The 23008-nt window shown below is 47.8% G+C and overlaps 1 protein-coding gene across 2 annotated transcripts; it reads left to right on the top strand.

The window, feature by feature from the left end:
• Window positions 1–27: 27 nt before the first annotated feature.
• Window positions 28–23008, top strand: zmym2 (zinc finger, MYM-type 2; the record flags this gene model as incomplete). 2 transcript variants are annotated; one of them, XM_080839427.1, is made up of 22 exons in its annotated part: window positions 28–1063; window positions 6839–7127; window positions 7483–7681; window positions 8639–8851; window positions 9419–9569; window positions 10290–10405; window positions 10806–10931; window positions 11300–11450; window positions 12837–13009; window positions 13421–13586; window positions 13717–13751; window positions 13967–14108; window positions 14259–14389; window positions 14941–15070; window positions 15456–15644; window positions 16901–17013; window positions 17494–17683; window positions 17979–18124; window positions 19520–19634; window positions 20229–20474; window positions 20778–20904; window positions 21340–23008. In XM_080839427.1, 22 exons carry the CDS (start codon window positions 28–30, stop codon window positions 21608–21610), a joined length of 4455 nt encoding a protein of 1484 aa, XP_080695553.1. In that variant the 3' UTR covers window positions 21611–23008. The 2 variants fall into 2 exon arrangements, with proteins under 2 accessions (XP_080695553.1, XP_080695554.1); XM_080839428.1 differs by having other exon boundaries at window positions 48–1063; window positions 7483–7645.

Genomic DNA, 23008 nt, shown 5'->3' on the forward strand with positions numbered 1-23008 from the left:
TCACCACGACAGGTGGTTGCCTAAGCAATGGACGGAGATTTGGAGTCCAGGTCAGATGTAGAGGGCGGTGGCTTGGCCCCCGAGGAGCCGCAGCAGGAGCAGCTGGAGGAGGAGCCCATGGAGACCACTCCCCCAGAGACCCAGGACACGCCCACAGCGGCATGTGACGACGGCAGCATAGAGGAGGTTGCTACGGTAACGGCCGCGCCCAAGGCAACAGAGGACAATGACGACGACGTGGTGCTGGTGGAGGATGTCTCTTCCATCAGCCCCGCCCCTTCAGGTGGAGAAGCTGCTGCCACGGCGACCAAACCCACAGACTGCACAGAGCCCGCTGCCACGGCAACAACACAGACGGCATCTTCCATGGCCTCCGCCTCTCCTCCTCCTGCTGCTGATGCTGCTTCTGATGCTGATGCTGATGCTGATGATGCTGCTGCTTCAGATGCTCTTGCTGATGCTGATGCTGATGCTGATGCTGATGCTGCTGCAACAACGAAGCCCCAGAGCGAGCCCATTGTGATAGATGATGAAGAGGAGGCCGAGCAGAGGGGCTCTTCCTCCTCCTCCTCTTCCTCCTCTTTGTCGACCTCACAGCAGGCTCTCGCAGTGCCCTTGAGCAGCACGGAGCCTGACTCGGAGATCAAGATCGCCAGCGTCACCACGCTGGGCACCCCCGCCTCTTCCTTGTCCTCAGCTTCCGTTTCTGGGGGAGCTTCGGCGGTTGCCGCGGCGACAGCAGTGGCAGAAGCAGCAGGCTGTGTGTCGTCTTCCTCGCTGGCGACGAGCCCTCAGGGAGACATGAACCTGATGATCACCAGCGTGACGTCGCTGCAAGGGGAGGGGGCGGAGAACGGCCTGCAGATCAGCAGCACGTTCAGCCTCAACCCAGATGCTCAGCAGAACCAGACTCAGACTCAGAACCCAGGCCAGCCCCAGACTCTGGGATCCTCCAGCTCGGCCACCAGCCGGCCCTCGCCCACCTTTAACCCCGGCCGAGTCAGCTCCAGCTCCGCCACCCAGCCCGTGCAGAATGGAGAGACAGGCACGCACCAAAGGCCAGGTAGAGAACGCGACTCTTACACACACACACACACACACACACACACAAAGAAAAGACGTGCACAGAGATCGGGCTTCCTCCTTCCAGGTCAGAGAGATAGGCATGCACTAGAGGCCAGATAGAGACCCGCAAACAAGCCACTTAACTCACACACACACACACGAGCGTGAGCGCGCACGTGTTTCTAAAGCAACACTGTGTGTTAGGTTGCTAGGCAAACCAGATCCAACTCGTAGCCTGTGTCTGTATCTCTAACTGTCTAGTCCGCACACTCCTAGATGTCCAGATCACCTGTATACACCTAAACAAATGCAAAACCGCACCACAATGCACAGACATGTTTTACACCCTGATGCCCTCTGAGACACACTGTGGGGAGGGGGTATGTGCTGTGCAAGAGGAAGAGAGCGTGTCCCCAGAGAACCATGTGTGACGTGTGCTCTTGTCAGCTAGTAAGACAGACCTGCACTACCAAGGGCTTGATCGTGTTGATCGCTTTCGTGAGTCTATACAGTGGTTATTGCTAAGTACAGTATAGTATATCCCCATGTTTGATTTTTAGTGGTTGTTAGTGTGTGTGTGGTGTGTGTGTGTGTGTGTGTGTGTGTTGGGGGCGGGGGTGCATTACCTATCTCTCAGCAGAAGCCTGATCCAGACCTGATAGTGCTTGGTTTGAACATAGGTAATCAGAAAGATAACGAACTCCAGGGGTGCGTTGAAACACACACACACACACACACACACACACACACACACATACTGTAGCTCTCTCCAACACTCTGCTGCACACATTTTGAGTCCAGATGATTCCACAGTGGAATGTGGGCCTCAGAAGGTTGGATCAGAATGGCCATTGCGTCACATATGTGATGTTTTAGCTCTGGAGAGCCCTCAAACACCCTTTGATTTGCTTTTCTCTGTTAAGACTAAAAATAAGTTGGTCTAGGAGACAGGGTGTACACACATGTATACACAAATGCTCATGTTGCCCTACACACAACCACAAACAAACAACAGAGTCCAACAGACATTCCTATGTTTTGTTTTCTGGTGATGGCCATTCACCTCTGAATCTGGTTCTAGATCTCCTCACATGTATGCACATTTATGGACTTAAGCTGCTTGTTTCATGTAAGATTGCATTTGGAAAGTCACACATGTATTTACTAGGAGAAAACATACAATGGCGGCAGGGATGCGTAACAGATGAGCATTTTGTGAGCATATGTGAGTGATTACATGCACACTACCAACCATAAGGGCTCTTACCCAAATGGTACCAGTGGCATTGTGGATGCCCTGCATATATGAATAGATTCCATTGTTCAGCAATTAATTAATTTATTTTGTGTGTGTGGGTGTAATTTTTGGTAACACAACTCACATCAGATAAGAATCAATGTTTTATTAGGCTAGTGTTTTAAAATACTATTTTGCTGTTGATGGTCTACTAATGTAATAAGTCGACTTCAACAAGTCGCTTACATAGTTGACTGTGCTACTGAGAAATTCTTCACTTCATGCTTTTGAGCTTGTCGTTGATAAATTGAATAATGATGTCCCTAGATATTCAAACAGTGTGTGTGTGGTGTGGCTGTATTGGCAAAGGGGCTGTGACCTCTTGAGGTGGAAAGTGCAGTAGCTACTGTGGCTGATTCTAGAGCAGGAAGAATGAGCTAGGAACAATTGACGTTCAAGTTGAAGTAGACCTTCCAAACTTGAATGCCAGAGCTGGAGAGCGAGGTCATGACCCTGAAGAACCAGAACTTTGGTGGTGGTGAAAGAACCTTCTGTCACATTCTGGAGATTCTGTAGAAGGGTTGCAAAAAACAGCCTGCCCTTTTAATATGGCCTATTACCTTATATGGTATGAAGCTTCCTGAATATGCAAAGTCATGAGCTCATGTGATGCTTGAAGAGCAGTACTTATGGGGCTCATGAGTCTGGTGACTGGGCCAAAGAACAGGCCACCTGATTGGACTAATCATACTCCTCATGTTCCAATCAGATTAGCTCCCTGCACTCTCTAGCCTCTTGCATTTTGGGTGAGATGGCTTGGCTGTGTGAACCAACGGGGAGAGGGGCGTGGGGGGCAGGAGTGAGGACTGGCAGGGAGAGGGGCGTGGGGGGCAGGAGTGAGGACTGGCAGGGAGAGGGGCGTGGGGGGCAGGAGTGAGGACTGGCAGGGAGAGGGGCAGGAGTGAGGACTGGCAGGGAGAGGGGCGTGGGGGGCAGGAGTGAGGACTGGCAGGCAGAGGGGCGTGGGGGGCAGGAGTGAGGACTGGCAGGGAGAGGGGCAGGAGTGAGGACTGGCAGGGAGAGGGGCGTGGGGGGCAGGGGGTGAGGGGCGTGGGGGGCAGGAGTGAGGACTGGCAGGGAGAGGGGCAGGAGTGAGGACTGGCAGGGAGAGGGGCGTGGGGGGCAGGGAGAGGGGCGTGGGGGGCAGGAGTGAGGACTGGCAGGGAGAGGGGCAGGAGTGAGGACTGGCAGGGAGAGGGGCGTGGGGGGCAGGGGGTGAGGGGCGTGGGGGGCAGGAGTGAGGACTGGCAGGGAGAGGGGCGTGGGGGGCAGGAGTGAGGACTGGCAGGGAGAGGGGCAGGAGTGAGGACTGGCAGGGAGAGGGGCGTGGGGGGCAGGAGTGAGGACTGGCAGGCAGAGGGGCGTGGGGGGCAGGAGTGAGGACTGGCAGGGAGAGGGGCAGGAGTGAGGACTGGCAGGGAGAGGGGCGTGGGGGGCAGGGGGTGAGGGGCGTGGGGGGCAGGAGTGAGGACTGGCAGGGAGAGGGGCAGGAGTGAGGACTGGCAGGGAGAGGGGCGTGGGGGGCAGGGAGAGGGGCGTGGGGGGCAGGAGTGAGGACTGGCAGGGAGAGGGGCAGGAGTGAGGACTGGCAGGGAGAGGGGCGTGGGGGGCAGGGGGTGAGGGGCGTGGGGGGCAGGAGTGAGGACTGGCAGGGAGAGGGGCGTGGGGGGTGGGAGTGAGGACTGGCAGGGAGAGGGGCAGGAGTGAGGACTGGCAGGGAGAGGGGCGTGGGGGGCAGGAGTGAGGACTGGCAGGCAGAGGGGCGTGGGGGGCAGGGAGAGGGGTGTGGGGGGCAGGAGTGAGGACTGGCACTCAGATCATTCTGGTAATTTCGCGTTTCAGATTCAGATCCCCTCGTCAACCCCTGGGGGAGTAAGTCAGTGAGCAGATGCCCGTTTCAGTTCTGACTTTTAAGGGTTCTTTTCAAACAGGAAGGTCACTAAAGAACTGTCTGGTAATAGATGCGAACGGAAGAGAATTCTGTATTCTCTTATAGATTCCCGTCTCGGATTTTTCTCTGATTGCTTGATAGCATTTGGCCCAAATTCATCAAAAGGGTAATTCTCAGGCTTGTGTTTTAAGTGTGTTCCTTTCGACCATCTAAAAAATGTATAAATTCCTTATTTTGTCAGCTCTCTGTATATGTATCCTGCAGTTTAGTATCTGACATTTGAAGAAATAGTTACTTTTAAAACGCTAACGCAGGGAGGGCAGGCATTAAATGGCAGTTTGATATTTGGGAAGGCCGTCACAGGAAGGCTTATGTAGATTAGCGGTGTACAGTGCCCTCCCGGTGGCAGATTTATTCATTTTAAGAGCTGGCATTTCATAGCAGGTTGATGGCCCAAATTAAAGGTTCTGTTCAAATTATATTTTTCATATGTGCGTGCATAGTTAAGTGTTATGACATACAAGACCTTAGAGGGGAAATGAAACCTTTTCTACTGATTCACTGCAGCCCGCCAGTCCAATCCTCCCTCAGACAGGCATGTCCTTAGCCCTGACCCTGTGTTCTGTCTGTCTCATGGCTCCTTGCATCACGTCTCTGTACATGGTGTGTGTGTATGTGTGTGTGTGTGTGTGTGTGTGTGTGTGTGTGTGAAATCAGAGCCTGTGCTGTGCTGTAGTAGGAGCCTGCGCTGTGCCTTCGCTCCCTCCTTCTCAGCGTCTGCTCTGGTATTTATGATGCTGTCGTCACTGGCAGAGCACAGCACAAGCCGGGTCAGAGGCTCGCTGCCTACCTTCACCGCACTTAAATCTGCATAAAGCAACTGTATGCAGCAAAAACGCTATGGTATATTTTCAGATTCAATTTAATGGAACATGGTCATGTGAAGGACACACACACACCCCCCCTGTGTAGTTCAGTGGTCCAGCACGGAATAGCTTAAACAGCGTGTCATTGTCCACTGTATCGCCAGAGGGAAGGCAAGGTTTTTTTGCGTACCATTTAGGTAGTTAGCTTGCTAGATAGCTTGTTAGTTTTAGACCAAAACCAGTAGGTATGAAAGCGTTCCCACACAAGCCTTCATCTCAGTACTGCTCTCCTGTAGGGATGCACGATATTATCGGCAAGACATCGGTATCGGCAGTTATCGGCTTAAAAACTTAATTATCGGTATCTGCAGATATGAAAAATTTCTGCCGATGTACCTGGCCGATAAGGTGACGTGTAAATTATGCGCACGCTAAGCAAATGTTTATGAGCGTCGGCTGTGTGGCAGTATCCTAATTCACAGTATCAGAGGATGATGACAATGCCTATTTGTCAGAGAACTTTTCAGGAGAAGGAGGAGGAGATGCAGCTTGGCCATAATGTAGGTTGCATGCATAGATGCAGACCACCCGCGTGCCACGCTTTACAACATTACCTGTCGCGCTAATTGACGTTAATAAGTCACGGAGTTAGTTAGACAACACTAGCTTGTTAGCATGCATGCTACGTGACACCAGAGAAGTTGATGATACCTCATTTCACGGGATGTGAAACATTATGTCTCAAGCCCACGCTATCTGTACATGGCTCACTTTTGCATTTATGGAATTTATACAGCTAACTTGGCAATAACGTTACATAGCTTAGTCTAGAAATCCTAGAAGGGACGTTACTAAACTGTAAATCAGTTAAGCAAGGTTAGCTTGCAAAGTTAGCCAAGCATGCTACGTGACACCAGAGAAGTTGATATAACGTTTCACATCCTGTGAAATGAGGTGTCACAAGCCAACGCTATCTGTACATGGCTCACTTTTGCATGTATGGAATTTATACAGCTAACTTGGCAATAACATTACATAGATTAGTCTAGAAATCCTAGAATGGACATTGTTAAACTGTAAGTCAGTCAACCAAGGTTAGCTTGCAAAGTTAGCCAAGCATGCTACGTGACACCAGAGAAGTTGATGATGCCTCATTTGACCCGATGTGAAACGTTATGTCACGAGCCCACGCGATCTACATGGCTTACTTTTCCATATGTGGAATTTAAACAGCTAACTTGGCAATAACGTTACATAGATTAGTCTAGAAATCCTAGAAGGGACGTTATTAAACTGTAAGTCAGTTAACCAACATTAGCTTGCCAAGTAAGCCAAGCTGCATTTCCAGAGTGTAGTTGTTCAAGTTCAAGGAGGTACTGTTCAAGTATGAAAATTGTGACGTGAAAATATAAATAAATCTGCCATATTTGAAACCATTTCAGTTTCATGAGTGAATGTCTATTTCTAAATTGATCAAGTCTGTAATGTCCTGTATTTACAGCAATACCCTAGCATAATAACAGATTAATTCTAGTACAGGAGGGACTTTTCAATAATTAAAAAGCTGAGGTGTATATATCGGCATCGGCATCGGCAATCGGCCAAAATGAGCTTGTAAATATCGGCATATCGGATATCGGCTAAAATTCAATATCGTGCATCCCTACTCTCCTGTCTTCCTCCCTGACTCCTCTCCTCCGTTTTTCTACATGGCAACAGACTCTTGGATCTCGCAGTCGGCGTCGTTCCCGCGGAACCAGAAGCAGCCGGGCGTGGACACCCCGTCACCGGCCGCCTCGCTGGCCAAGCCGCCCGGTCAGTCGGGCTCGGGCTCCCAGCAGCCCCCGCGCACCGTCAAGGTCACATGCGCCAACTGCAAGAAGCCGCTGAAGAAAGGTCAGACAGCGTACCAGCGCAAAGGCTCCTCGCACCTCTTCTGCTCCACGCCGTGCCTCTCTGCCTTCTCCCACAAACCCCAGCCCAAGAAGAACTGCACCATGTGCAAGAAGTATGTACCTCCTCCTCCGCTTTGTTTTAGGCCAGATCTTTTGATTTCAGTCTGATTATAATGCTTTTGTGTTCATGATTGATTCATCTTCGGGTGTATTTGTTATATGTGCACGATGTAATGATTACAGAAATACAGCAGGCTATTGAAATTATGGCAAACCATTTTTTTAAGGGAATTTGATGGAAATAAAATAGACAAAATATGCGTAATGGAAAAATACACCCTTTGTCTATGCATTTGTCTATCTGACCTTCAGTGATTCATTGATGATGTAACTGCCCTCAGACTGGCCTGAGTGTGTCCCCATCATTAAGTGACTGTTGCTGAAGCTGCCTTTCTCATTGGTCCGTAGGGACATAACGAGTATGAAGGGCACCATCGTGGCCCAGGTGGACTCCAGCGAGTCCTTCCAGGAGTTCTGCAGCACCGGCTGCCTGGCGGCCTACGAGAATAAGACGGTCCCCCCCAAGAGCGCCATCAAGACCAAGTGCACCGTTTGCGGAAAGCTCACGGAGGTGAGTGCTTCTGTAGGTGCCAACGCTGCGAAGGAGGTTGGTTTAAATCCCAGGAAGCACTGCCGATAAACTGTCTTTCTTAAGCTGTAAATCACTTTGGGTGAAGTAACTTTGATTTAATTATGATTGTGATTTGATGTGTAGCTTAGTTGTAGCAGTTTAGCTGACAGACGTGGATGCAAGGGGCCAACATGGAAGTCATGAGTTAGAATTCCAGGGATCTTCTGATCTACTTTGATTGCATTACACTGGCCTCTTGCAACTCCGTCTCGTGTAGAGCCACAGCGGGATATGATTACCCACAATGCACCTCACGTTGGAGCACACATATTGATAACACCCTTCTTGAACGAGTAACTTGATTTGGATAAAAGAGTTGGCTGGAATGAGTAGCTGTAATTCTGAATGAAGTGGGAGTTTTTAGCTTGCAACAAGCGTAGTTCAGCATTTAATGCATGAATGGGAATACAACACAAGGGAATTGTGGGAACGTGTGTTTGTGTGTACGTGTAAGTGTGTGTGTGTGTGTGTGTGTGTGTGTGTGTTGGTAGATGCAGTATATCTTAGATAAAGGTTTGGGGGGGACAATCGATCACCCTTAATCTAGAATCATGTCATATCAAATGTCCAGTATTGCCTCATTATTATGTAATTGTTGTTGTAAATTCCCTGCCTCCTTCGTGGATAAATACAGCCAGTTGCTTTTTGAAGTCCACAACATGGCAGAGTGTCCTAAAGTTAGATAAGTGAAAAAAAAAAACCACCAAATTTCCCCTGTTTGATTTTGTGTGAATGCATGAGCACAAACCAGTCCATCATAGACACAATCTAAACGACTGAAATACAAGTACAAATGTATATAACAAGTTTGTGTATATTTTCATTCACAGCGTGGATTCATCACTGGTAAGGGTGTCTTGGGTGACCGGGAAAACACACAGATCAATTGTAATGAAAGTGTTTTTTGAAAGAAACTCTACGTGTAATCTACAGATCCGACACGAGGTGAGCTTCAAGAACGTCACGCATAAGATCTGCAGCGACGCCTGCTTTAACCGCTACCGCATGGCTAACGGCCTGGTAATGAACTGCTGCGAGCAGTGCGGCAACTATCTGCCCAACCGCGCCACCGCCAACCATTACCTGCTGGTGGACGGCCAGCAGAAGCGCTTCTGCACCCAGAACTGCATCCGCGACTACAAGCAGGTCAGTCTGCCTGTGTGGGCTGGCAGGGAGTGAGAGAGAGGGGATGTCCCAGGTGGATATTAACTTTCTCGATGGGAAACACAGTGGGAATATATGCTTCCTAGGTCAAAGGTCACCAGACATAAATCTTTGCTCAGACATTGATATGGTCATAAGTGCGCTGCGCTGAACTGTGCAGTCCTAATGGAGGCACCATTAGAGGCTTCATCTGCCTGTGATTCAATGTGTTTAACTTCTATCCATCTTCCCGCTGTAACCTCAAATAGCACAATAAGGGCTGCAAGATGTATTTTCTGTTGTTGTTGTTGTTGTTGTTGTAGTCAGACGACGATGACGGATCATAGATCCTTCAGTGAGATGGACGGGTGAGGACGAGGAAAGCACCACTCTAATGACATTACCTAATTATGCTTAAACTCTATCTCTTTCTTTCTCTCTCTCGCTCTATCTCTTTCTCTCTCTCTCTCTCTCTCTCTCTCTCTCTCTCTCTCTCTCTCTCTCTCTCGTAATAGAACATGTAGGGGTACAGTCTCCTTAATCAGTTTTTGTTGTTGTTTTGTGTTGAAGGCTCACGGTAAGATGACGGCGTGCACCGGCTGTAAGACTATGTGTCGCTCGTTCGACGTGACCCAGTGCATCGGTGCTACGGGAGCCATGGAGCCCTACTGCTCCACAGCCTGCATGAACAAGACCAAGGTGTCTGTGGCTGCCCCGCAAAGTGAGTACTGCTGCATTCACAAGCGAGTTTCTTGAGTCCCTTGTGTGTGTCTGTCTGTCTGCTTCTTGGGCTTTTACAGTTATTCCACTTCTGCAGAAATGTCCTGTGATTATAACCATTGCTGTTCACATCCTGAAATATGGTGTTGACTAATTTGATATGAGGACATTGTCATGTTTGAAAAGGTACTACGCCTGATCTCTCAAATTACCACCCCTCACATCCATGCAAGCGGATGAGATGTGATCGTCATAACTATTATGATACAGATGTAGATGATACAGAAATGTTGTGTGTGTGTGTGTGTGTGTGTGTGTCGTATCTTGGTTGTTTCACATCTTTTTGTGTTCGTGGATGTGTTTAAGGTGTTCTAACATAAGTTGATGTGTTGGACTTCTAACATGGTCGTTTAGCACAAGGTCACAGGTTCAATCCTCAGCAGCCACACAAGCTAATCAATAGGTTCTCACTGTCATGTCAAGAAGGCCTCTGTACATTGTCAGCATGAATGCATTCTATGTGTAGACACTATATTAATGTAAAAACAAAAAACCTCTCTTTCTCGCTATCTTTCTCTCTTGCTTTCACTTTGTGGTCTTTCACTTTCTTCCTCTTCCTCTCTTGGTCTCCGTTTTCCTTTCTCTCTCTGTGTGTGTCTCTCTTTCTTTCTTTCTTTCTTTCTTTCTTTCTTTCTTTCTCTCTCTCTCTCCCCCCATGCAGATGTTGAGCCTTCGTGTCACTTCTGTAAGAGGAACGCGTTGCCCCAGTATCAGGCCACTCTCCCCGAGGGGAAGGTCTTAAACTTCTGCAGCTCACATTGCGTCACCAAGTTCCAGGTGTGACAGGCACGCACACACACCTCATTTTAACTCCACCTCCCCCTCTTAAACACACACACACACACACACACAACCCCCTTCACCTGGAGGTAATGTTGCCTGAAATAGGCAGCGCAGTATGTTGCATTCAGAACTGTTTTGCGGTGCATTGTGTTTCATGCGGTAAAATACACTGTCAAGAAATGCACTCAGGAAGCAGTGATGGCAGAGATGGAAAATAAGTCTTTTCAGAGGAGTATGTGTGTGGTGTGTGTGCCAGGTGTGTGTGTGTGCGCCAGGTTTGTGTCTGTGTGTGTGGTCTGTGTACCTATGTGTATGTATATGCACAGTTGGTTATCTAATAGCATCTTTTTGCTCTACCCTCACCCCACCCCCCCCCCCCCCCCCCCCTCTCCAGAGCGCTGCGGTGCAGACTTCCACCAACGGCCAGGCTCCTCTCACTGTTGCAGGCAACAACATTCAGCTCAAGTGTAACTACTGCCGCGGAGCTTTCAGCCTCAAGCCAGAGACCCTGGAGTGGGAGGTGAGCGTGTACCACCGCCGCCGCTGCTGCATCTGAACCATTCAGTTTAACCAATGGCCTACCTCAACTGGGGTGGCGTGGTGTTTGCAGTTAGGCTCTCTGGGTCGTTGTAGTGCCTCTTACCTGCTTTAAAAGGATTTCATAAGGCTTTTAGTTTCAGAAATCAGGTGCATTTTGATGTTAGTGATCCATAGTTACTGTCCCCCTTGTTTTGCATGCATGCATGCCGTTCATGGCCTGCAGCAACTTGTGTGTTGTGAAAGGCAGCAGAAAGACCTCTGAAAAGCCTCTAGTAGACTTAGTCTCATCCCTTTGCTGAGTGTGAGGTTTTCTTTCTGACTGTGTGTGTTTGTGTGTGGTCTCTACAGACTAAAGTGTACCAGTTCTGCAGTAAGACGTGTTGTGAGGACTATAAGAAACTGCACTGCATCGTGGCCTTCTGTGAGTACTGTCACGAGGAGAAGACGCTCCATGACACCGAGAAGTTCTCCGGCGTCAGCAGGCCCTTCTGTGGCGAAGGTTTGCACATGCCCTTTTTGTCACTTTATTTGTTTATTTGTTTATTTATTTATACTTTTGTTCTGTATTTCTCATCTTTTGGATGTTCCTGTCTCCTTAAAGTTAATAACTCTTATAAAATCAGCACCACAGACCAGAACCTGTTTCTCTGATGGTCCACCAAATCATGCACCCGCGTTTGTAATGTACGCTGCTTCTTCCTAACACTGCAGCATGTGCAAACATATTTAAAAATGGCCACATCATCCAACTCACCATCCAGTATTTGTGTCTAAGCCTGAGTTGTCATTAGATGATGTTTTGAAACCGCTAGAAATCACTGTGTGTGTGTGTGTGTGTGTGTGTGTGTGTGTGTGTGTGTGTTTGAGGTGCATTATATATTAGGCTTTCAAACTCCATTAGTTACTAGTCTGTCAATGTTGGCCTAGTTGCGAGCTGTGCCCCAGGAACAGCATCTAACCAACAGATAGCTGCCTTCCCCACTGCTCCAGAGCACAGAGCAGTTCTCCCTGCTGCACGCAAGCGCAGGCAGGCAGGCCTGGCTGCAGTACTACATGTTGGCCATTTATCACTATTATGAACACTGAGAATTTATGTTTCACAGAACCGTTTTTATTATAGATGTGATGTGGTCTAAAATGTTTGACGCTTGATGCACGAGGCATTTGTGTGTTTGTGTCTCTGGTTCTCAACATTCCTATGCACCCTTCATATACATTTATGTCTTCATTTTGGGCTTGTCCATGCCATTATTTCTTAATTTTTTTACTTTTCCTGTTGTGCATCTGTGCATGTTCACTAGAATACCAGAAACAAAATGTGTAATCCATAGAGGTGTTGAAGAGACGCTGTTGTGTTTTTGTTGTAGTTTTTGTTGAGTCCATATAATTAAGCTGTGAAATTCTCTTTAGACTCTTAAGATTTAACTTCCCAAGTTATCTGCAGTGTAATGAGGGCAGTATCCATTACAATGTGACCTTTGATAACCTCCTGTGATTTAAGATTGTGATGGGCCTTAAGCTGCCTCTAGGTGGAGTCCTCTTGCCACCCAATTCTCAAGATCTGACCTCACCCTTCAGGGTGATGAGACAGTAGATTGTCCTCTCAGTTTCTCCTGGGAGAGTTAATCAATGGAGTCCTCGTGTAGACCGTAACACCCAACATCATTATTGTCTGTTGCTGTAACCGTGCTCCTTGTAATTAGGGGTGTATTTCCCCCAAAACGTTGTTGAACTACCGTCATTAACTGATAGAAAGATACATTTTTTACCATTCTCCGTCTCCACGGAAACATGGTCCTGGACTTGTGTATGTGGGGCCCTCTTGTGTGTGTGTTTGTGTGTGGTAATATGTGCTCGCTCATGTCGTTCCTCTGTCTCTGCCCAGGCTGTAAGCTGCTGTTCAAACAGAGCTTTGCACGTCGTCTGGGTCTGAAGTGCGTCACCTGTAACCACTGCAACCAGATGTGCAAGAAAAGCGTCACCAAGCTGATCGACAACGTCTCCAGGGACTTCTGCAGTGAGCCCTGCGCCAAGAAGTTCCACGACTGGTACTACAAGGTCAGAGGTCAATCATATCGCTGCTTGGGTGGATGCCAGAAGTAACAGTTCTTGAGTCTGCTCCGATAGTTTTCAAAATAATTCAATACATTTATTAAAAACAATAAATTCATGAATTAATGCAATCAATTAATTGGCATAGGGACTTCCCTCTCCCCCTAACTAAAGACACACAAAGTTTGAATTTCTGATGTCATTATACCTATGCGTAAACAATTCTGAATGTGTGCGTTTAGGTCCTTAATTTGTGACACATTAATTAATTTGCCTATTTATCTTGAGATTAAGATGGACACGAACGACACCATTCCATGGGAGCATATTGGACTGTGATTTCCATCCATTTTGTTACTGGTTACCAAATATCCTCAGCATGACTGCAGCATTGCAATTGCTCCCTCTGTCCACCAGGCGGCGCGCTGCGACTGCTGTAAGGTGCAGGGCAGCCTGACGGAGTCTGTGCAGTGGAGGTCAGAGATGAAACACTTCTGTGACCAGCAGTGTCTGCTGAGGTTCTACCTCCAACAGAACGAGCCCAATATGGCCACGCAAAAGGGCCCGGAAAACACAAACATAGGTACGGCTCCCCTGTCCTGTCCTGTCCTGTCCTGTCCTGTCTTGTCTTGTCCTGGCTGAGATTATGGGCACGTGCCAGTGTGTGGGTTGTAGTCTCAGTGTGCTGAAACCCACTGTCTGTTTACTTGCAGGAATTGGAGTGCAGACACAGGGAACAAAGGTGACGGTAAGTGTCTCCCTGTGTGTGTGTGTAACGTTGTGTCAAAGTGTTTGTGGTGGGCTCACTAAGAGTTGTACCGTATGAGAAACATGAAATGCTCAACAACTCATTATGATTTGAAAATAAAAAACAAGAGCGTTCTCCTCCCTACTAAAGTTGGTATTCTAGGTGTGACTGATGTCTGTGTTGACTGATGAAGTCTTCTCTCTGTTCAACCGTAGCTGTTCAACCAGGGCCCAGTGTCGTACGCCGGCGGAGGGATCCTGAAAGACGTGAAGAACAAGGCGGTGCTGTGCAAACCCCTCACCATGACCAAGGCCACCTACTGCAAGCCGCACATGCAGAGCAAGCAGCTGCAAACAGGTGTGTGTGTGTGTGTGTGTGTGTGTGTGTGTGTGTTTGTTTGACTCGGTGGACAGCATGCATTTGTATGGTCATACAGACCAAGACTTACTTTCATGTTACCAACGTAAATACCTGCTTAATCTTTTGTGTGTGTGTGTGTGCGTTTAGATGAGGCAGGATTGGACGAGCTGGTGAAAAAGGAGTACATCCCTGTGCCTATCCCGGTGCCCGTCTACGTGCCTGTGCCCATGAACCTCTACGCCCAGGCCAGCCCCACGCCCATCACCATACCCGTCCCAGTAAGAGCGCTCACCACTGCTGACCTTTCTTCTCCTCCCCCTCTCACTCTTCTTCTCCTGTCACTTTCCTGTATCAACAGACATTATCGCACACTCTCTTTTATTTATGTACTGTATTTGGCATCTTTTGGATGTTCCTCTCTCCTCAAAGTTAATAACTCTTATAAAATCACGCACCACAGACCAAAACTTCTCTTTTTCTCCTCTCTGTTTTTGCTCACTTCCCCTTTTTTCACTCTGACCCAACAGTTGCATACTTTGTTCAATCTGATTGTGAACTGATTCATATAGTACAAATTGGCATGATGCTTTAATTTGTGTTTTCTGTAGGATTTATATGATGCTCCAAGACTCGTGCTTGCTGTTATCTCTGATCACTTACCTTGTTCATATCTCCATTCTCTCTCTTGCCTTGTTCATATCTCTGATCTCTTGCCTTGTTTTTATCTCTGTCCTCTCTCCTTCATATGCTATGTCTCTTCTACTTCCTTCATCTTCCTCTCTCGTTCTTTCTTTCTCCCATACTGACTGCCTTGTTTCTCTCTCCTGAGGTGCCTGTGCCAATCTTCTTGCCCACCACGCTGCAGAATGTGGATCAGATAGTGGAGGCCATCAGTGCGCTCAGGGCCAAGCTGCCCCCTGGCCTGCTGCCCACAGAGGACATAAAGCCCGACCTCATAGGTGAGCAGGAGGAGGACCTGAGAGAAGGCACCCAGCTCATGGGGTTGTCGTCCAGGTCTGATGTGTTTGGAGAAACAGGCTAGACACAGAACAATATTCTTGTTGCATCAGTTTGGTTTCAGGAAATTGATCCTTAGTTTTTTTTTAAGGTGAATCGTTAATCTTAGAAATCTTGCAAAGAAGGGAGCTTGACTGCTTTATTTTGGATGCCACTTTAAGTGACCTAAACAAACAAGTCCTTGTCCTTTTCTGCGTAAAGCTGCCACTCTCCGTCTCCTCTATAGGGTCCGGCTCCATCAAGCTCCTCTATACAGAGACCTACCTCCTCCCGGTGAGGGGACATGTTTAGGCCAAGTCAAGCCCTGTGTGTGTCTGTGGGTTTCAGAGGTGAAGTGTGAGGAGGAGAACACGTCGGGAGCAGAACAACTGGTGAAGAGAGAACGCGTGAAGAGTGAAGGCGACAGCAGCAGCAGCAGCAGCAGCAGTGATGGCAGCAGCTCGGAAGAGGAAGAGGAGAAGGAACAGGGAGACAAGTACGAGCCCGAACTGGATCTGGAAAACGACTTCCCATTAGGTATACTTAATTTACTTTATACTTCCAATAAGGATTCTGTATTCCCTCGTTCTGAAGCTAGCTTTGGGTCACATTAGAATGATGGCACACCCATTATTCACCACACACACACACACACACACACACACACCGACACACACACACCGACCAACCAACCATCCATGTTACCAGAGCCAATGCTTGTCATTGCCCTGCTTTGTTGCCATGGAGCTGTCAGTTACGCTCACCAGTTGCCACGGCAACGCTTCACCGCTTGGCGAAGAGGTGTTGCATGATGGCAGCAGTTGTGGTTGTGTGGAGGGGAGGGTCCTCAGTCTCCTGAAAACAGGGGGTACGGTCATTTTTCATTCAAATTCCAGGGTGGCTATTTGCAGTCCCAAAGTCATCGGTGGACATCTGTCAGAGAGCAGGGGGTTTGGAGATGGGGAATCTATGTCTGTGACTAAGAGAGGCTTAGAGAGAGAGAGGGGGGGGGGGGGGGGGGCTCCCTGACATTACGCAATGGCATGTGTTTACGTGAGTGTTTCCCCTCCGGGGTCTTGGCCAGTGGTCAGCCCGTAACACTGCAGGGGGTTTTACTTGGCCAGTGGTCAGCACATATTACTGCAGGAGTTTTACTTGGCTTAAGCTGGCTTTGCAGCCATGCAGTGTCTTCACGTTGGCTCTTAGTCCACCCATGTGTCTGCCTCTCCCCTTGTCTTGCTCTAAATTAAGAGGAGGGGGAAGTGTTGGTCTCTGTCTGTGTGTGTGTGTGTGTGTGTGTGTGTGTGTGTGTGTGTGTGTGTTGCGTGCAAAGCACATATGGATTGAATGCAAGGAACTAATACTTAATTAAGTACCTCACACTGCTGCATTCACAAGCGAGTTGTGTGTGTGTGTGTGTGTGTGTGTGTGTGTGTGTGTGTGTGTGTGTGTGTGTGTGGCTGTCTTCTTCTAGGGCTTTTACAGTTATGCCGCTTCTGCAGAAATGTCCTGTGATTATAACCATTGCTGTTCACATCCTGAAATATGGTGTTGACTAACTTGATATGAGGACATGATCATGTTTAAAAAGAGACTACGCCTGATCCCACTAATTGTGGAAAAGGAACTCTCAAATTACTACCCCTCACATCCATGCAAGCGGATCAGATGTGACCGTCATGACTATTATGATACAGATGTCCATGTGTCAGCCAAAAATGTTAATGCAGTGTGTGTGTGTGTGTGTGTGTGTGTGTGTGTGTGTGTGTGTGTGTGTGTGTGTGGCTATACAGCCTCAGAGCCAGTGCCTGTGGTGGAGGGCTTGGATGCAGAGATGGGGTTCACTCTTCCCCCTGTGTTGGCTGAGGAGAAGGAGGAGACCCCCCGACCCAGAGCCAGACTGAAGGTACTGTACTAGTTTACACACACACACATTTTAGATGAGTATAACCAGCCAACCACACACACACACACACACACACACACACACACACAGCCATAGATGCATGTGTGTTTACATGGATACTGACATTTGGAGTGCAATAATGCACATAACCACACCAATATATACAAGCAAACACAGGTAATACTTGTTCTACCTACATCTAAGACCTTGATAAACACACAAACACCTACACAAACCTACCTGTCCTATGATTAAAACTTACTCTACTGCTGTTCACATCCTGATGAGTTGTGATGATGGAGATGAAATGAGGACATTTCTGTCAGCCTGAGTCTGGCCCTGTCAGCTTAAACACATTTAGCAGAACTCAAACAAAACTCCTGGATTTGTGTTTTGAACATAAAGCTCTCTCTAAGACCTTGTCGGACTGATTTTGTTTGTTTGTTTTGTTTGTTTGTTTGTTTGTTTGTGTGTGTGAAGGGAGTGAAGCGGCAGGCGGTAGAGGAGGGCTCCGCTCCTGCATCTCCGTCCTTGGAGACGGACTCTGGGGAGGGGGAGGGCGCCATCCCCCTCAGGCCTCGCTACGGGCTTAATGCCTGGAGGCGGTGGGTCGCCGCCAGCGCTTCCCCACAGGAAGCAGACGCCCCTGCACAGGATGGACCCAAACGAGGTGAGTCCTGTGAAGTCCCCGCAGACGGGGCAGAAGAAGGGGACGAAGAGGGCTTTTAGACACTCAGCGTGAGGTGTATTGCCATAGGACCACTGAAATGTTTGTAATGTGAGGAATGTGAATTAAAATGATCATAAAATCGTAAAATTATATTTTGATACAGTCTATGTTTGTCCAAGTTGATATATGAATTGGATTAAATAGATTTGATTAGTGTATTATGGTGTAATGTGGTGAAAATGAGGATGTTTGACCATAAGTGATGCTGATTTAGGCTTGTTGTGTCTTACCTCAGGTGCGCGAGTGAAGAGTAACCTGCTGTCCCTGAAAGCATCCCGTCTGGGCCAGGCGCTCTCCCGCTTTGTCCGTGAGGTGCGACGGCCCAACGGAGAACGCTACGCTCCCGACAGCATCCTCTACCTCTGCCTCAGCATCCAGAAGGTGAGATGCCACAATGGGAAGGAGTGTGTGTGTTCTTTGTGTGTGTGTGTGTGTTCTTTATGTGTGTGTGGGGGGGGTGTGTGCATTGCCGTAGAGCTTGTGTGGATTTATGTCTTGCAGAACAGCATGTAGGTAAATAGATCTGAGTCGAAGGGTTTATGTATCTGTTGGAGAGTATTACGTGATGTAGAAATGTTGGAAAACGCTTTCTCCAGCATTCTGTGTGATGCCACATGGGATAGCACAATGTGGCTAATGCTCTTAACCTCTTGTGTCACATGACCCTTAAATGGAACTGCCAACCATAACAAATCAATCGACCTCAGCTACAGGAAGCTGGAGCGGTCAGTTTATCCGGAGATCACAAAGTAAACTAGCATGATCCTGAAAACAGGCCGTGTTAAATAATTACGATATTACTGTAGGTTTCCATAGCTTAGTCAGTAGATTGTGTTGCTATGGTTGCAGGCCCACTTCCAGGTCCTGTGGAGTGAAATAGGTCAGCTGAGGAGCTGTGTGCTGCTGCAGTGTGAGAGCATGTCTCAATCTCCATGCCATAGGGTAACACTGTAGTGACTGCTTTCACTGTTTCATTATCGCCCCTCTGAAATGGCTGCACTGGCTGTTACATGGGAAGAGATTGGGCCGATGTCATTCCTTTAGGGGGCATAGCCCGCTCTATAACCACGCCACTTCTCAGAAACTTCCCTAGAGGGTGAGAGAGTTGTCAGGGCAGTGGGGTGGTGAACTCATGAGCAGCACTGAGTGCATACTCCCCACGTACATTCCCAGAATTCAGAGGGGCCTGTGATCATCCCTGGTGTCCAATGATTATATCTCTATTGCTGTTCACATGCTGAATCAAGGTGTTGACTTTATATGAAATATGAGGACACTGTTTACGCAACTTGGGTTGGCCTGACTGACTGCTCGTAGCTGCCAGATATGGTTGTAGCCATTTTCTTTGCAGCAAAACCTTTATCTGTTGCCGTCAAAGGTGAACTGCTCGGCCCAGTTATGACGGATCGTCGTCTAGTTTTCTTTTGACTGAATCTTCTGATTCCTCTTGCACTCCAACCTCGTACATCCATCGCTCATTTTTTTTCAAGCAATGGCTCGCTGTCAGCAAAACAGACACCAACTGGCTACAATAGTGGTATAAGCTAGGCTAACAGAGGAAGGTGTTTTAATGGTATTGCAAGGCTAGCCTAACACAGGAAGGGCCTTCCTTTGACAGCTAAGAATATTAGGGCAACCTATATGGTAAATTAAACTCCACTCACTGACATTGATGACCTGCTGCTGGTGACGACTGACCCTGATGTGTGTGTGTGTGTGTGTGTGTGTGTGTGTGTGTGTGTGTGTGTGTGTGTGTGTGTGTGTGTGTGTGTATAGCACTTGCAGGACAAAGGGAGGACAGATGACCTCTTCAGTGACCCCTGCTACAGGCAGTTTGGGGAGGAGCTGAACAAGATCCTCAAAGACTGGCAGCCCAGTGTGTTACCCGACGGTGAGTACCTCACTGACCCTCACAGGGTCAAACTCGCCCTCTGCTTATTCTGCTCCATACCTCTGATCGAAGTCATTCATTATTTCCAAGTCCCATACAGAAGGTTGTTGACGTGCCCGAGCCGAAAGGGAGTTGTTGTATTAGGGGGATCTGTAAGGGTGAAGTTTAAAAGTAGCACTGTATGGAATGGCATGAGACATAACAGCTTGTTTTACACTAGCTGTCAAGGCAAGGCCATACAACAACATGTCCTGTCGTCAACAACAACAATTCATGTCTTTCTCGAGCTCTGGGCTGGTGCCTCTGCTTCATGAGCTTTTACAGTTATTCCACTTTTGCAGAAATGTCCTGTGATTATAACCATTGCTGTTCACATCCTGAAATATGGTGTTGACAAATTTGATATGAGGACATTGTTAGTGTTTAAAAGGGTACTACGCCTGATTTTGGAACATGAACGCTCAAATAACTACCCCTCTCAACCATACAAGTGGATCAGATGGGTGTGATGACTATTATGACTATTATTTTGTCATAATTACGTGTGCGTGTTTGTGTGTGTGTGTGTGTGTGTGTGTGTGTGTGTGTGTGTAGGTTCTCTATGGGGACGTGTGCAGGAGCATTGCCTGTGGGACAGCGGCCTGCTGGGGAAGCAGAGTCCTGTAGCGCTCCTGCGCTCGCTCGTGTACCTGAACACGAAATACTTCGGCCTGCGCACGGTCGAGCAGCACCTGCGCCTCTCCTTCGCCAACGTATACGGGCCGAGCCGCACCGACCCGCTCACGCAGGAGGTCTCCGTCTGCATACGCGTCCCCTCCATATCACAGGACGAGCACCAGGGTACGCTTCTTAAAGTAAACTAAAAGAAACATGTAAATCTGACAGCAGTTTGTCATTCGGGTTAAGGTGGCCAAGTGAGCAAGAAATGAGTTTTTCTTGTAGAGAGGATACAGAATTGATGAACAGTTAAGTGTGCTTTCAGACTGAAGCTAATACATGTGTTACACCCTTGCAGATTGTGAATTTTAAAGGGACACTGCAAAGTGCAGTAAAACTGTTAACGGTACCCATACGCTTTGAATATCACTGGCTGGTTTCAATATTCAAAATGCTCTTTTTGTTGTTGATGTTTTTGATTGACAGTACAAACAGGAAATAAGAGGAAACGGCAACAGAATGACTATGAGCCCGATGATGGGTCGGGAGGCTCCACCCACTGTCCGGTGAAGAAACATGAGAGTCGCCTTTATGAGGTCTATCTGTCTAAGTGGTGAGTTACAGACTCTATATGGCAGCGAGCATCATTTTAGCCTACATCCCCCACAAGGCATTGCTACTGGAATTCTCAAAGCAGTCGTTTTCCTAAACATATGAGGGCGCTGTATGTGTCTGGACCATCATGTTCTTTCATCGTACTTTGCCTTCTTTTCTTTCTCCGTCAAGTAATTTCCACTGCTCTTGCCACATCTGTTGCTCTGTCTATCTTTCCTTCTATGGTCTTTACTTTTTGGTTTCTTTCTCCTCATTTGTGCTGTATCCTCCCCCCATTCTCTCTCACACTCACACTCACACTCACACTCACACTCACACTCACACTCACACTCACACTCACACTCACACTCACACTCACACTCACACTCACACTCACACTCACACACTGTCATATTAACACATTCATTGACTTGCTCTCTGTCTTCTCTCCCAGCCCTGTGTCTATGCGCCAGAGAGCAGACCTCTTCTACATGCAGCCTGAGGCGTCGGGCGGCAACAGTGGCGCCGTTGATGACTGCGGCGGCGGTGACGGCCCCCTGTGGTACAGCAGCACACCGCTGGATAGGAGCGTGCTGGAGAGCCTCCTCATCCGCATCCTCCTGGTCAAGGATGTATACCAGGAGAACCACCCCGAGGACGAGGAGGAGGAGGGAGACGGCGAAGACAAAGAGAAGCAAAAAGAAATGGAGGTTGGGATGGATTAACCCTACAGAATAGCCCCTGCTTCCCCTCCTCCCTCTGCCCCCATCTAACGGTCACTACACGTCTGTCGGCATCTTACCCGAGTCCTGCTCTGTCCAGGATGCTGTTTCCTTAGCCTTCACCCCCCCCCCCCCCCCCCCCACTACACCCACACCCTCATTCACACGCATCAGGACTGGTCCCAGAACGTTGAGGACAAGGGAGTGTGTGACCTGATGAGGCCGTGTGCTTATCGACTGATCTGTGACCAGAGTGTGGCCCCTACAAATGGGCGAGACCGACCAGACTTGGATGATTCGACAGTGGGCATGAGCGTGTGGTGCTTCAAACAAAAACTAAACAAAATATATATATATATATATATATATATATATATATATATATATATTAACACGGAAAGCAAAAATCCAAACTGCTTTTCATGGTTTTGATTTTATTTGTTTTGTTTTATTTGTTGTTTTGTTTGTTTTTTGTTTTTTTTCCGGAGGGAGGAGAGTGTATATGTGATGTAGCATTACTTAATATGCCCAGATTGGGCAGCTCGGACTTGTAAATAGCTGTAGTAGCGAGGGTAGGGTGGGAAGAGAAGAGTGAAAAAAAAAAAGAAAAGAAAAAAATGCAACTCGCACACAACCCACACGGCTTCCTGAATCTGCTCTAACCCTTTGACACCAACTTTTTTTTTGTTTTTTCTTTTTTTAAGTGACTTATTTATTATGATTGATTGTACTTTGATTAATATGTGCGTTTCTGTTCATAAGTGGAGGGGAGATCCTCAGTGAGAACTTGTTGAACATGTGCGTGTGCGTGTGCGTGCGTGCGTGCGTGTGTGTGTGTGTGTGTGTGTGTGTGTGTGTGTGTGCGCATAGTGCACCCCCTTTATCTCTCTACTCCTAAAGTATGAACTTTAAAGACCTGATACAGGCCAGGAGTTGTCCAGTGTGATTTTTCACTCGTCTATCTCCCTTCCTGTTATAGCCTCTCTCTCTGTATCTCTCCCTGTTTCTGCTGCTCACTCTGGAGAGAGGAAGGACGCCGGATACCGTTTATTTTTTGGGGACGAGGCTGTTTGAGTTTCTGAAGCTACCGTTCCTCTTCCTTTTAAGTTTACCTGCTTTTTTTTCTCTTGTTTTTTGTGGATATTAAGTTTGAAATAAACAAAAGCATTTGGCCACAAGTGCGTTGAACACTTCCCATCCCTTGAAAATTGCTTTACTGAAATGTGGGTGTTTTGTGACACCCTGTTGGGGGGAGACAAATGTACTTTCGGTTTTCTCTTTTTTTTTTCTTGTCATGGGGACGCTTGCATCCAAACTGCATTTGAACACTTTGTCTGTTCAATGTTGGGATTTTATTTATGTGAAGGAAGAATAGTTACTTCATACCTTTTCATTAAGTTT

The sequence above is a fragment of the Sprattus sprattus genome, assembly GCF_963457725.1.
Source record: "Sprattus sprattus genome assembly, chromosome: 5".
NCBI lineage: Eukaryota > Metazoa > Chordata > Actinopteri > Clupeiformes > Clupeidae > Sprattus > Sprattus sprattus.